At 40.7% G+C, this 15,844-nt stretch overlaps 1 protein-coding gene and 1 long non-coding RNA gene across 2 annotated transcripts in view; one reads left to right on the top strand and one right to left on the bottom strand.

The window, feature by feature from the left end:
* sacs (sacsin molecular chaperone) overlaps window positions 1–15,844 on the top strand; it is a 94,101-nt gene that overhangs the window by 21,406 nt on the left and 56,851 nt on the right. The window contains exons 6-8 of the mRNA XM_069891405.1: window positions 34–180; window positions 7,405–8,887; window positions 12,143–12,234. Coding sequence (XP_069747506.1) covers window positions 34–180; window positions 7,405–8,887; window positions 12,143–12,234 — 1,722 coding nt within the window. The remainder of the gene's footprint in view (window positions 1–33; window positions 181–7,404; window positions 8,888–12,142; window positions 12,235–15,844) is intronic.
* LOC138739417 (uncharacterized) overlaps window positions 10,460–15,844 on the bottom strand; it is a 76,368-nt gene continuing 70,983 nt past the window's right edge. The window contains exon 5 of the long non-coding RNA XR_011342227.1: window positions 10,460–11,881. This is a non-coding gene — a long non-coding RNA (uncharacterized lncRNA). The remainder of the gene's footprint in view (window positions 11,882–15,844) is intronic.

Below are 15,844 nucleotides of genomic sequence, written 5' to 3'. Positions count from 1 at the left end.
TTAAGTAAAATAGAACATCTATTGTTTCTTCAGGATCAGCTTTATACTCGTATAATAATGCAGTATTTACTCCTGAGGATTGGCATGGGATTCAGGAAATAGCAAGAAGCAGGAAAAGAGAAGATCCCTTGAAAGTTGGCCGGTTTGGAATTGGTTTCAATTCTGTCTATCATGTAACAGGTAAGTAAATGGCATATCTTACCACTTTGTAAAGTTAATATAGATTCCTGATTCTTGGTGAAATGTTGAATAGGATTTTGACAAGGATTTTCTTTTAGAGTAATTTTTCCAAGAAACTGCAAAGTTCAAATTTATTGTTAGAGTACATACGTGACATCAAACACAACCCTGAGATTCTTTTTCCTGCGGGCCAGGCAGAATTTCTACTTGTCTGTAATTGTAAACTGTACTCAAGTAGAAAGATGCGTATATAAATGAGAGAAATGTTAACAAAGAAAGAAATGTAAACAAACTAGAATACAGAAAAAAAATCAGTAAAAAATCAGTGCGAAGTAAGAGTCCTTTAATTGTGTCTCTGATGGAGTCTGTTTTTTAAGAGTCTGATGTTGGAAGGATAGCAACTGTTTCTGAACCTGGTAGTGTGTGTCTTGTGGAATCTTTCTTGCTAGGAGCAATAAGAACAGACCATGTCCTGGGTGGTATAAGATCCTTGATGATTGCTGCTGTTCTTTGACGGCAGCATGTCAATTAAATTTTCTCACTGGTGGGGAGAGCTTTGTCTGTTTTGTACTGGGCTACGTTTTTCAGGGCTTTCCACTCAGAGGTATTGGTGTCTCCATACCGGGCTGTGATGCAGCTGGTCAGCACAATTTCCACTATGTGACTGCAGAAGTTTGCCAAGTTTTTTTGATCTCCTACTCCACAAGCTCCTGAGAAAGTAGAGGCGCTGACATGCTTTCTTCACGATGTAATTCGTGTGTTAGGTCCAGGAAAGGTCCTCTGAGATCGTGACTGCCAGGAATTTATATTTGCTCACCCTGTCCACTTCTGATCCCCATTGACCACAGGGGACATCTGGTTTTCCCTTCCTAAAGTCCATTATCTGCTCCTTGGTTTTGGTGACAATGAGTGTGAGGTTGTTAGTGCACCATTCAGCCAAGCTTTCAGACTTCCTCCTGTATGCTCACTCATCAGCCCCTTTGAAACAGCCCACTTCTGTGATATTGTCACCAAATTTGTAAATGGTGTTGTCGCACTGAGCCACATATAGGTGTAAAGTGAGTAGAGCAGGATGCTAGGTACACAGCCCTGTGTAGCTCTGGTGTTGATAGAGATTGTGGAGGAGATGTTCTTCATTGATTTTGGTCTTGAAATGAGGAAATCTTAGGTGTCTAGCTTGCCTTTGTCACACTTCAGTATTCAAGTAGAGAGGAAGACATTTAATGCCGGGTTTATCCAATCTGACGCTGGAAATTTATAGCCAACAATCAATCTGCTAATGGATCTCCACTAATAATAATAATATAAAATAAGCATTTACAGCCTGAGGAGTAGCTGCCTACTTGCAAAAATTCAAAGAAAGTAGTGAAACAAAACAGAGCTTGAAAAGGATATGAAGTATCGCTGCTATTATAAAATAACTGAGAAAAGCTAACTATTGAAAGTAGTCCTCTTATTGAACTGAATCATAAACATTTTTATTTATTAACTTATTGATTCATTTTTCTATTATCCACAATTTGGCATCCTATTTGCATCATATGTAACTGAAATTGATTATAAACTCTAAATTTTAGGGCATTAGTCATTATAATTCATTGAAATTCAATTAAGAATGACTGTTAAATCTTTGTAAATTGAATTAGTAGAAATATTTTCAGATTTTAAAAAATATGCTTTTGGATTTGTATCATTGATTTAAATCTGGAATCAATTTAAACAGGCTACTTTGTTTTCTTCATGCAAAGCAAATCTTTTTTGTATATATTAATTAAAAGATCTTTTGGCTCAGCTTTCATCCTTCCCATTATGTAGCTATTCCTCAAAATGGAAAATTGGATCAAAAAATGTTTACCTCTTGTACCATATTCTACCATTCAAGTATATCCTGGTGGGTCTGTACCTCTGCTTTATTTACTTGCTTCCTCTGCAAAAGCCTCTCTTGTCTCACTTAGCAACAAGTAAAGTATCTCAGTCTTTTAAGTTTTAATTGCCATCTGCAATGTCTACCTGTGCATAAGGTGCACAAGATTTATTTTAATGGAACATTAAACGAGCACTTACCTGTGCAAAGTTTGATGATTACTATTTGAGCAATGGGAGTTGGTGAGTCAACATGAGGACCCATCTGTGCATGAGCAGCCATTTCTTTGCAGTCCGGAGGGGAGAAGCCACTGAACTAGATGAACCAACCATAACACAAACCTGTGACTGAACATATTTATCACAACCAAACATCTTTATCTGTAAACAAAAATGGGGAGGGAGAGGTGGGCACAACTCCCATTGCTCGAATAATAATCATCAAACTTTGGACAGGTACCGGTAAGTGCTCGTTTAATGTTCCATTATTCTTTGGAATGTACATTGGTTCACCAACGTGAGAGTTTGTAGCTCGGTGGCTTATCCACTTCGGGTGGTCCGACAGATCATAATCAGTTCAAATGGTCCCCCTTCTTCAGCCTTATTCAGTCTGCCGCCTTATTCAATCTGCTACATGTAGCATGGAAGCCGTGAAGCTCTGCCCATCTGAGTTTAAAAGTTTGTTGTAGAACCTATTAAAGGTTCTCTCATTGCTCCATCCCGCCTGGTGGAGGATATCCCATATCTCCACCCTATTGGCTGCCAAGGTCGTTGCCGCTCTAGCTGAATGGGACCTAAACTGAGAAATATCCACTCCAGCCACTCTTGTGACCTCCTGCAGCCATCTGGCCAACGTCTGGGGGGTAGCCAGCTGTTGCAGTTTTTTATAACATATAGAGAGGTATTCTCATTTAGTCTACTATGTTTTGTACATACAACATATCTTTTTAACACCATTAAAAATCTCCGTATGCATACAATGAAAATTTTGTCCCAATTTTCCCTTGCCTGTTACGTTTCAAAATGTCTGTAACTTGAATGCTTACACAGTCCTCCTCCCAACTGATATAGTCTATATGAATACAAGACAAAGTTTGTACCCTCTGGATACAAGGCCACTAGCATTATCAGTTTATGGGACAAGCTACTAAATCCAAACTGGAAGTTGGTGACAAAAGCCTTAAATAGTCCAAAACTATCTTTCCGTCCTAAATTCCCTTATATTAGGGTACTGGAGGACGCAAGTGAAACACTTCTTTCATAAATCTTTTGATCAAGGGGTGGTTCATCATTTCATGCTTAGAGTCCTGGAGAATCAAAAAAGCAGCCAATTCACACTTTGCTGTATTCACCATTTGGTAAGCCTTATACTGCCATAGCTCTCCCTTCCAGGTAAATTTCAAGAATTTTCTGTACTGTGGACAGATTGCATCTGAATAGTATGCATCTTGCAAATCTATCGAGGTCATGTAATAGCCTTTATGTAACATCGACATCACAGAATATATGTTATCCATTTTAAAATGCCTGTACAAGAGATATTCGTTAAGATCCAATAGATACAGTATCACTCTAGTGCCGCCACTTCTTTTGGGTCACGTGAAGATGTTTGAAACAAACTCATGTTTTTCATGGCTACAACGTTCAATAACGTTTTTTTAATGCCATGATCTTGGCATGCATAGCCTCTGTCAGTTGTGGTCTCCGTGTATATATATATATATATATATATGTATATATATGTGTATATAGACCCTTCCCCCTTATTGGAGGGGTTTTCTGTGGATCCAATTCGATTTTATACCCCTTCACTGTCTGATGAATAGAAGTATCTGTGGTACTATTACACCATCCATTATAGAATAGCGTTAATCAACCCCCAGCCGTTAAAGTCTTATAATTATCGAGTACATTCAACTGTAATTGCGTAGCGTTCATTTCCTCGACCCGCCTTGTCTGCGGGCTGGTGCATTCTTGGCCCATCTCCACGAAGCACTTTGAGCTTGAAAATTCTGCTGCCACTGCCTCCACGGAGGGCATTGCCCTAAAAAAGGCGATAGTCGGTAGATGGTTCTCATCCTGGCTGTCCTGAGCAATGTATGGGGATTTGGGTGACTGGCCTCCATTACCGGCCCTTCATCATCTTCCCATGCATAATCATAAATTACTGCTCTGATGATGTAGGAAACTTACTCATCTTGGCCGCTACTAGTTCCTCCAATTTGTCCAGAAGACTTATAATTTTGTTGCTGGTCGAGGGCACTGCTCTCTTGCAGACCTTACTCTCGGACCCCGGTCAAGTGTGTGCCTGTCCGACAGAGACCTCATCCTTCCTCTGGCTTTTTCTGGTGGTTATTCTCGCCCGTCGAGTGGATGGCTTCGCTATGCGATGTGTTAGGTTTGAATCAGGTCCTTCCTGCTCTTGTGTGGGGTACTCCCCCTCGCTGCCACTCGATGTACTGAGGTCCAATCATCTCATGCAGTGGCATAATGGTATCACTGCTTGCTTTTTGAGACCCTGATTTCCACGAAGCGAGGTCAGTGCAGCCAGACTTGGACGCCATCTTCAGCGAAGGTAGATCTCTGTCATCTGATCCCACCACCATCGGAGGTAGATCGGCATCGCTGCTATCGTTTTCAAACTCCAACTTCAACAAAGTTAGGTCAGTGCAGCCAGCTTTAGGTCCCACCTTCAATGAAGGTAGGCCACTGCTGCCTGATCCCACTCCCAGCGGAGGTAGGTTGGACTTGCTGCTCCTCAGCTGGGACACTGCACCCTGGCAGGACTGCTGGACTTTTGGCGCTAACAAAGTGCTACGGGGGCTCTTCTTGGAGGCCTTTCTCCTCTGGCTCTTGGTGCCCTGCCTCTGCCCAGCCCCTCATCAGGACCTGGGAACCTCCCGCCAGTTGTCCCAGACCTTTTCCGGTACACCTCCGCCCCCAGAGGGCTACATTGAAGCCTCCCTCATCAGGACCCGAGAACCTCCCACTGGTAGTCCCAGAATTTTTACCACTCACCTCCTTCACTGGAGGGCTTGTTCAGGAGTTTGACTCCATTTTTGTGGATCGCTCTCCTGCGATCTCCCTTGGGGCTCTACTCCAGCAGGCCTTACTATTTTAGCGCTTTTTTGGGTCGCTCTACTATGATTCCTCACTGATTCAACGCCTATTTACTGCTCCTTGCAAGTCATTGGATGTAATGGCTGCGCATGCGTAGATGGGATCTCACGTTGGTGAACCAATGCACATTCCGAAGAATAATTAGCATAGCAAGGACTGACTTTTTGTTGACAATTCAGATCTCTCTGTAGTGTCTCGTTTCACGTGGCCATGATTTGAGCTCTGATTTTTAATGTTGTGCTTGGCTCATTCTGGCCCTTTGAGGATTAAGATTAATTTAAGTTTAATGACTTCTTCCTTCTATTTGCATCCCTTTTGTCTTGTTTTTGTTTTATCATACTTCGTTATCTTTTAATTTGTTAATTCATTCTGCTCATCTTTATTTCTTGCCAAATTATTCCTTGTGTGTTGATTTCCCCCCCAGAAAACTTCTGCAGTGTTGGCGTTACCTGTGTTTTGTGATGGACAGATTGCAGATAATATTTGATCTATAACCTTATTTCTTTCATTAAATCAGCCCAAGGATTCCTTAATTTTTCTCTAGTTTTCAAAACAAAAAAAATTTCAGATCCCAAAATTTAAGATCAAATAGATCAGCTGTTCTCAATGGGGGCCACAACAATGGCTGAAATAGATTGTGATCTAAACTTCATATCTAGGAATAGCGGTGAGACTTGTGTGAACCTAAATGAATTTCCTGTTTCTGCAGTTAATATTGCAACTCAGCCCAAAACTTAGTAACATGGAATGCACAGAGGTAGGATCTGGCATCTCAGGCACTAACCGCAGGAAGGTAACCCACAGCTCATTTCCAAGAGGTTCTTGTTTTGTCAGCTGCTAATTGCAGCTCATGACACTGGTCCTCGAGGCATATCTATGTATAACATCCAACTGGAAATAGAAAAACAAGTTAAACTCACTGTGGGAAACAATGGCTTTAAGAAAGTTTATAAGAAAACTATTTCCTCTTTGGAATAGAAGTTTGTTAGGATAAAGTATTAGATTCCAAACATGTATCAAGTTATGAGGGAGATGTTTTGATGAAATGCTACAAAGTATGTCTTTTTAAACCCAAGTTCTGCACTGTTCGTTTGCACTGGCTTCTGCATTGGCAGAAATGAGGGGAGGATAGAGATATTAAAAATAGAGACAGAGAATTTAATTTTATCTTACTTTGTTAGATTGAAACCATCAAAGACATCAGCTGGCCCTTCATTATTCACGTCATCAGGGACTGGTCAGAAAGAAAAGTTCAGTTTTATTGGCAGAGTACATACACGACATCATATACAATCCTGAGATCTTTTTTCCTGCAGGTCAGGCAGAGTTTCTACTTATTGGTAGTGCAAATGAATTACTCAAGAAAAGATGCGTATGCAAAAGAGAAATGTAAACAAGAAGGAAGTGCCCCAGACTCTAAATACAGAAAATGAATATTTAATAATAAAAAATGTTAAATGTTTCTGATTGAGTTTGTTGTTGAGGAGTCTGATGGTGGAGGGATAGCAACTGTTCCTGAACCTGGTGATATGAGTCTTGTGGCACCTATATCTCTTTCCTGATGGTAGCAGCAAGAACAGAACATGTCGAAGGTTGTGTGGATCCTTGATGATTGCTGCTGCTCTTCAATGATAGCATGCCAATTAAATTTTCTCAATGGAGGGGAGAGCTTTGCCCATTATGTACTGGGCTACGATTTGCAGGGCTTTCCACTCAGAGGTATTGGTGCTGTGATGCACCCGGTCAGCACAATTTCCACTATGCAATGGCAGAAGTTTGCCAAGTTTCTTGATGTCATACCTCCACAAGCTCCCGAGAAAGTAGAGGCGCTGAGATGCTTTCTTCACAATGTCATTCATGTGTTCGGTCCAGGAAAGGTCCTCCGAGATCGTGACTGCCAGGAATTTAAATTTGCTCACCCTCTCCACCTCTGATCCCCCAATGATAGTACACTTCTAATTTTCCCCTCCTGAAGTCCATAATCAGCTCCTTGGTGATATTGAGTGTGAGGTTGTTGTTAGTCAAGTTTTCAGTCTCCCTCCTCTATGTTGTTTATCACTCCCTTTTAAACAGTTAATAATTTTCCAGGATGGTAAATGGATAAGGCCCAGAAGTGTGTCTCCTTCATTGTAGTTTCAACAGGGGAATCCTCCATTTGTTTATGATTGGTGGTGACCTTAATGATAATAGTAGAACAAAAATGTAGAAATTTATTGCAAATTAAATTATTTCTCCTTACAGATGTGCCTTGCATCTTTAGTGGGACACAGATTGGAATGCTGGATCCTCATCAATCACTCTTTGGATCCCATGAATCAGGTCATAGTTGGAATCTAACAAGTGATCGGGAAGAAATTAATGAGCACCCAGATCAATTTGCACCATTCATTGGAATCTTTGATAGCACCAAAGAGACTTTTAAAGATGGCTTTTTTTCTGGCACCATTTTCAGATTCCCTCTCCGTAAGAAGCCATCCTATGTGAGCAGCAATGTTTACAATAAAGATAAAGTTCTTGAGTTGTTTGAGTCATTCAAAGCAGATGCAAGCTCCCTTTTACTTTTCCTGAAAAATGTGCAAAGTGTGACATTGTATATCAGGGAATCCAATGGAACAGAGAGAATTCTCTTCAAGGTGATTGCCTCTGAGGGTAAGGAATTGAAACATGAACGGCCAAACTCTTTAAAGATCCTAAGGACTGCTGCAGATCGCTACTGCAATAATATTCCAAGCAACAATGTGACATGCGTGACCTACTATGTAAACATAATGACAGAAAATGTGGCCTCAAAAGAAATAAATGAAATGTCTTGGCTTGTTTGCAACAGCGTTGGTGGAAGAGGAATGTGCAATGAATTAGACTGTTTAGCTGAAGACCTGAAGTACATTCCCAACATTGGCATAGCCATGCCTCTTGTTGGTAGAGAGGAAGTGAAAGGAGCGGCAGCTGAGTTCATAGGGCGAGCATTCTGTTTTCTTCCTTTACCTCCTGGTGAAGAAAGCAAGACTGGTTTACCAGTGCACATCAGTGGTTTCTTTGGGTTGACGGATAACAGAAGGAGTATCAAGTGGAGAGAAGTGGACCAGTGGCGAGACCCCGCTGCTCTCTGGAATGAGCTTCTTGTTAGTAAAGTAGTTCCAAAAACATATGCTACTTTAGTTCTAGAGGCTATAAAACGAATGCAGACTGGAAAAGATCAAGATTCTCCATTAGCTCCTGAGGCAATTCATAAAGTATGGCCTGATGTTAACAAAATTCATGTACACTGGAAACCAATTTTAGAGCCTCTCTTTAAGGAGCTTATTCAGCATCCAGTTATCTATTCAATGAGCAACCATTGGGTGAAAGTTGATTTGGTTTATTTCTGCGAAATGGACAATAGCTATGATTGCACAGAGACTGTGCTGCATTTTCTCAATAAGGCAGGAGTACAGATAGCTCGAGTCCCTGCAAATGTCTTTAATGCTGTTCAGGCCTACAGTTTGGATGCAAGGAACATAAAGAAAGTCAGTCCTACTCTTGTGCGGCAGATGATTCGGAAATTCAGACATCGAGGCAGCGCTGAGGAGAAACTTGAACTTCTGGAGTATGTACTGAGTGATCACAACTTTGGAGAATTGATTGGATTGGAATTGCTTCCATTGCAGAATGGAAGCTTCAAATCTTTTGACTCTACTGCAATGGATAAGGATGCGATTTATATCACCACAGGTGATCATCCCCGGTAAGATTTTGCCTTGTTATGATAACTTAAAATGAGGATGTTCTTGGAAGTGGTGGGGAATGGAGAGATTGGGTGTGTAGCAGATTGAGGGCTGAGTTGTGGACAGAAGAGTGGAATGATGAGGGGAATAAACAAATGAATGACTAAAATGAAAGAACCATGCCCAAAATTAGCTGACACTTTTTTTTTAACAGTAGTACATATTCCACAGTCAATTTTTTCAAATTTTGGACTAAATTGCATTAAAAAAAATTTCCAGATGAAAAACATCTAATTATAAAATTAGATGCACTGAACATTTTCCTATGCAATGCTTGACTTTAGTTTCCATGAAACACAAGTTTCATGGAGCACTGACGTAAATTTGTGCTCAACAATTCATGCACTGGTTGTTGTGGAACAGTTGAAAGAGAACTAGGAGTGTAGGATATTAAGTTCTTGGTTTATTTGCAGTTTAGATATAAGGCAGCTAGGTGGAGTTAGGTCATAAATTAAATCAGCCATGATCTTATTGAATGGCGGTGCAGGCTCGATGGGCCATTTTTGGCCTACTCCTGTACCTACTTCCTATGTTTCTATACTGTATTGACGGGGGAAATCTAGACCTTGCAGCTTCAGAACTGACTAAGTACACAAACATCTCCCAAAGTACAAGTATACCAAAACTAACAGAAGCTGGCAAAGAGGGAGAACAAAGAACACATGGGACCTTTATAGTCCTGGATAGTCCTTTATAGTCCGGGAGGGCCCAGCCCAGGTCGTTTGCAGGATAAAATGGCTCGGTGCCAGGAGGGTTAATCCAATTACAACAGTCCAAGTACAGGCAGGCTGGAGTGTCCATTCCAGGTAATTTACATGGGTCCAACAGTAAAGTGTTCACTAATGGGTGGGGTAGAGCCAAACCTTGATTGGCAGCTGGTGTGTCCTCTGACTAGGTAGAGGGCAGTGCTGTCACATGACAGTCACAACCCTTCCCAATACACTTGGGAATGCCACTATCAGAAGCATTCTGTTAACAGAGACATCAGGATCGCAGGCCAAGCAAGGAGATTCAAGGACCATAGACATAGGTCTGTGAGGAGTGTACTTTCAGGGAGACCACATCATGCCTGAAACTGTCTGTTGGAAAAGTATTTGCAGACTCAGATTTTCAAATCATTGAGGTATGTAAAGCTGTGGCCAAGGTCTGTATCATGACTGCCATCAAGGTGACTGTAACTCTCAACTTCATGGCTGCTGGGTCATTTCCAGGCTGTTGCAGCAGAGCAAAGCCATTTCGGTGATATCCTGATGAAGGGTTCCAGTCACAAGTTCTTCCTGCATAGAGTGTGTTGCTATGCCACTTTGCTGTTCACTACAATATGCAAATCATTAGAACTCTTTACTCATGAAGGAATTATTTTATATTTAGTGACAAGATGTGAAAATGACATCTCAGTCACAGGATTTTGTCCGTTGGCTTCACAAGTGCAGGCAGACATTCCCGATTCAATACAATACCTTTATTGTCTATTTTTAAGACCAGATTGTAAGACAGTACGCAGTAAAAAAAAACATTACTCCAAACCATAATGCGACCTACACGTCATGAGATTACACAAAAACAATGTAGACAACACAAGACTACACCGTTCCTACACCAGACAATACAAGATTTTAAAAAAACTACACGAGACTGAAAAGCGCCTACACAGAGCTACATAGTGAATAAAAAAAAAGTGCTAACAATACAGTAAAAGATGAAAAACTAGACAGTAACGGAGACAAGTTACATTTTCATAGACTTAGATTTTAAAAAGTCTAGTAGCATGAAGTGAAGAACTGCCACACAGTTCACATGTCCATACGGGGCTGCAAGCTTCAGTACAATAGAGATGGGGAGACTCAATGACCTCCACACCAACCCCACCATCTGCTGCAGGGCCCCGCTCTCCAAGACAGCACAGCCTCCAGAACCTCCAGGCCAGGCACTCGACATTTCCGCCACAGGACACTCAGACCTTCAGATCCTCACAGCCAGGTACATGGTGCAGCCAGCTCCGGCACACCTCCGCAAAACCCACCACCACGTCTCCTCGGTCACCGGCAGCAAACAATGTCAAAGTCTGGAGGCCTTGTCCCCACAACAGAAGCCCGATCACCACAGCAGACCAGGCTGTGCAGTCCCTTCAGCTTTCTTTCGAAGGTCTGTTCCTTTCTTTGCGGTCCTCACATTTCCATATCGTCACAGCACTCTACCGTCCAATGTTCATCAATTAAGAATTGTTGAATGGGACCTTACTTAACCGTTACATTTGTGTGGCCAGAAGGAGTCTTTTCATTTTAATGAATGATAAGTTTTCATGAATAAAATAGGCTTCTACAGTGTCCAAAGTGAGGACATAACTTTGAAATCGTTTGCCATGTTTTCTGGCACCTCCCACGAGGGACTTTACACTGCTGGACGTTTTTGGTTACCCAAAGAGGCCCTGCAAGTCAAGGGAGACTGTCACGAGTGTGTTCCACACCAGCTGAATTGAGGTATGCTAAAAAGTCACAGGGCATTAGTGGTGAATGTTGCTGTTCTCAATTCGATTACATTGCCTTTGTTAATCTGGGGACACCTGGGGTATCCACCCAGCAGATGCAGTGATGTCATTGTAATGTGTTGCATGTTGCACAACTTTGCAAACAGCCAACACCAGTCTATGTCGAGGGAAGAAAGACCAGAAGACTCTAAGCCTTAACCCAAAGAATCAGATGCAAAACATTTGCAGGAAGAGGATGACAAAGGCGACAGGAGGATATTGCTGAGAGTGGCAGCTGCAACTTCTAATTTCCAACTGAGCAACTTCCTGAATGATTCCCTATTATCTGACCTACAGTATCCCATGGCCACAAAGCTGCCTTATCCCGAGATTGTAATCTGCTAGGATGTGCTATCTCCATGTAATTTAACACATCGACCTCTCCTGAGTGATGATATCTCTGGTCCTGAAGTGTTTCACGCTCCTCCTGTGTGGCAGAGAACAGATAAAGGTGAGACAGGTTAGAAGCAGAACCATGTATCCATTATCTGTGACATGGGCCAATAAAGCCTTCCTGACTTTATTCATTAATTGTTGAGTCTATTCAGGGTGTAATGGATCATGGGGCTGTATTTGAAGCAAGGAGCTAATTTTGGAGATTGATCTCTGGAAGAATGTGCAAGAATAACTTGCTGAAATGTAGAGGTGACTTTCTGATATTTTTTCTCTTCTCCCATGCTCCAAATAGATCACTTTTCCCTGGACTGGAAGGAAGATTTCTAGCTGAAAACTTGAAGCCATCTATTCTGTCTGCCCTGAGGGAAGCTGCAGACAGCCGAGGTAATGTACATACCATACATCTGCATCAACTGTTGAAATACATTTTGCTGAGGGCATGCATTCCACTCTGTTTTCCTGCAGCAGATGAGGCTAGATTTCATGCTGCTGGCCTGCTTGCCCTCAGGGAAAGGCAACAATAAAACAATCTGGAACTCACGATTTTGTGATTTTTGTTAAATAGAACTTCATCCTTTCTGGGAGAATCTTGAACGCCAAACAGTTTACAAGCTCTCTCCAAAAGGAAGGAAACCCAAAACTCTCCAGTACATTCTCACTGCAACCCTGGCAGAAGTAGTCTGGAAAAAATTTATTTGGGTCAGAACTTAATTCAAGTACCATTCAGTGGTATAAGATGCATTGATAGTACTTCCTATGGTGAGATTTCCCAGAATCAACTTCATGGCTATCAAAAATCACCTTGTCCGGTTGCCAACTTTGGAGTGGCAGTCTCATAGACTCAGAATGTTGGAGCTTGGCACTTTGCTCCTCCTCTGCACCTTGGGCCAAGTACAATAGCCAACAAGGATTTCATTTAAAACTTATCTTGAATGTTTTTTTCCACAGGATCTTTTGAGTTCAACACAGTTTTTTGGAAAATATAATATTAAATTTTTTTTAAAATGGATATATCAATTTTTTTCTGTAAACTACCATAATGGTTGTGCAGATACGGCTGTTATAAAGTGCATAAATTGCAAGGCTGTTGCAACAATGTCACTTTATGCACCATTTATCTGTTTATAGCACGGGACGGAAAAGGTGAGGGGACTTGGACGCATAGTGGTTCCTCCTCAGCAATGCTAATTTTTAAAATTCTCATCCTTGTATTCAAAGCTCTCCATGACTTTGCTTCCCTTCTGCCTTTGCTTATTAGCTGTTCAGCTGTCTGAAAGAAGGGTGCTCTTCCAATTCTGGTCTTGTGACCATTATGAACTTGTATGCTATCCCTTGGGCAGTTGTGCATTCAGCTGCCAAGGATTTAAGCCTTGGAATTTTTCCTTCCCTCTCCGCTTTCTATTACTTTTTCCTTTGATTTACCTCTGACCAAGCTTTTAGTTTTTTTTGTAACTCCTGAAGGGCATTTATTGACTATGTTGACTAGAGAATGATGTTGAGTTGTGGAAAGAAAATGTGACTTGCAGCAAGCAGCTTATTGTACAGCATTGTCAATCTATACAATACTATTTATCAAAGGAGGAATCAAGCAACAACATCTTCAAGTTTATTATCACGTATACTGAGGTACAATGAAAAAGCTTGTTTGGTAAGCAGTCCAGCTAGTCAATCAATATAAAGTACTGCAGTAAAAATATACAGAATACTGAGTTACAGAGAGAAATAAATTAAAACACACCAAAGGCAACATTATTTAACAAGTGTGAGATTTGTTCAGATGTCCGATAACGATGGGAAAGAAATTGTTCATGAATCATATGCTGTGTGATCTCATGCTCGTGAATCTTCTTTTTTTTAAATTTTTTATTTTTCACACCATAAATCACATTAGCCATGATATACACTATTTCTTTTTCACACATATACAGTGACTTTTTCTCCCCCCCCCCTTTCCTCCCAAACCCCCCCCCCCCACCCCCCCCTCTCATCCATTTTAGGTATACAATCTAGGTTGCATTAAGCCAGTCAGACAATGTTGTCATTCAACAAAATTACACCAGAACTTCTACTGAGTCCATTCTTTTCTTTCCTTCTCCTTCCATCAACTTAGGTAATGTTTGTCCCCGGTAGGTTTTCGCTATTGTATTTAATGTAAGGCTCCTATACTTGTTCGAATATTTCAATATTATTTTTTAACCTATATGTTATTTTTTCTAATGGAATACATTTATTCATTTAAATTTAGTAGTTTCTTCCTTTTAATTTGGTTATGTATTCCATTAATATTTAAAGACATATAGTTCAGCGTAGCCCTTTTATATTTTGTTTATCTTCTCTTTCCGTTTTTCCATCATTACCTTTCCTCCTTTTCCATTTCTGTTTTCTTATTTTCAACTCTTTATAAGACAACATTCCTACAACATCCAACATTTTCCTTATTCTCCTATTTCTATCTTATTTATCCCCAATCTCCCCTTCACCTCCTGAGTTGTCCTTTATCCCTTGTCGGACAACCACATCTCCCCTCTCCATTTGGATTTGCGAATCCACTCGCAAGCGTCAACTGATTTTGCAGTGACCGCTATTTCCCCCCCACCCCGCCTCCCCCAGAAAAGATTTCACTTTTCATATGTCACAAAGGTCACTCTTTTAATTCCCTCCTTATTCTCTCTATTCCATTACCTTCCCTTATTAATTCTTGTCTATACTATCTATATTTTCCTCTAAGTACAGATACATTCATGTATGCTCATTGTCTCTATTCACTCTTATACCTCTTTACCCGCATACATATCAATCGTGATCATTTTTACTCTCATTACCCGTCTTCATCCCTCAGTCTATTTTTGTCTTTACCCACATACATATCAATCGTGATCATTTTAACTCTCATTACCCGTCTTCCTCCCTCAGTCTATTTTTGTAATTGTTCTGCAAATTTTCGTGCTTCTTCTGGATCCGAGAATAGTCTGTTTTGTTGTCCTGGAATAAATATTTTCAATACCACTGGATGCTTTAGTATAAATTTATACCCTTTCTTCCATAAAATCGCCTTTGCTGTATTGAACTCTTTTCTCTTCTTTAGGAGTTCAAAACTTATATCTGGATAAATGAAGATTTTTTGCCCTTTATACTCCAGTGGTTTGTTGCCCTCTCTTACTTTTTCCATTGTCTTCTCCAGTACCTTTTCTCTTGTAGTATATCTTAGGAATTTTACTACAATAGATCTTGGTTTTTGTTGTGGTTGTGGTTTAGAGGCCAATACTCTATGTGCCCTTTCTATTTCCATTTCTTGCTGTAGTTCTGGACATCCTAGGGTCTTAGGGATCCACTCTTTTATAAACTCCCTCATATTCTTGCCTTCTTCATCTTCCATAAAGATGTTATGTTATTCATCATAACATAAAGATAGTGGGCCTTATTTCTTCTGTTATGGTTTTCCATTGTATCTATTTTTTGAGCTAGTAGTTCTTGTGTCTCTTTAGTTTTTTTATTAGATTTCTCCAATTTCTTTTTTAAGTCTTCTACCTCCATTTCTGCTGCTACTGCCCGCTCTTCCATCTTGTCCATTTTCTTTCCCATTTCTGTTAAGGTCATCTCCATTTTATTTATTTTCTCTTCTGTGTTGTTTATTCTTTTTCTTAAATCCTTAAATTCCTGTGTTTGCCATTCTTTAAATGACTCCATGTATCCTTTAATAAGAGCAAGTATATCCTTTACCTTGCCTTTCTTTTCTTCTTCTATTTCCCTGTACTCTTCCTCTTCTTCTTCCTCTGGGTTGGCCATCTGTTGTTTCTTTGATGCCCTTTCCTCCTCTTCTTTCTTGTTTCCATTGTCTTCTGTGGTCTCTTCTTGCTGCAGGTGTTCTGCAGCTGTCGTTGCCGGCTGTGGAGATCGACTCCCCAGCTGGTCCCCCCTCCCGTCGGTGTGTTTTTTTTCATTCGCAGCGGTTGCGCACTTTTACTGGGCTCTGCGAGCCATTTTTGTAGTCCAT

The sequence above is a fragment of the Narcine bancroftii genome, chromosome 7, assembly GCF_036971445.1.
Source record: "Narcine bancroftii isolate sNarBan1 chromosome 7, sNarBan1.hap1, whole genome shotgun sequence".
Classification (NCBI taxonomy): Eukaryota; Metazoa; Chordata; class Chondrichthyes; order Torpediniformes; family Narcinidae; genus Narcine; species Narcine bancroftii.
Note: the sequence above shows the minus strand (reverse complement) of the source record. Positions and strands in the feature narration are given on the sequence as shown.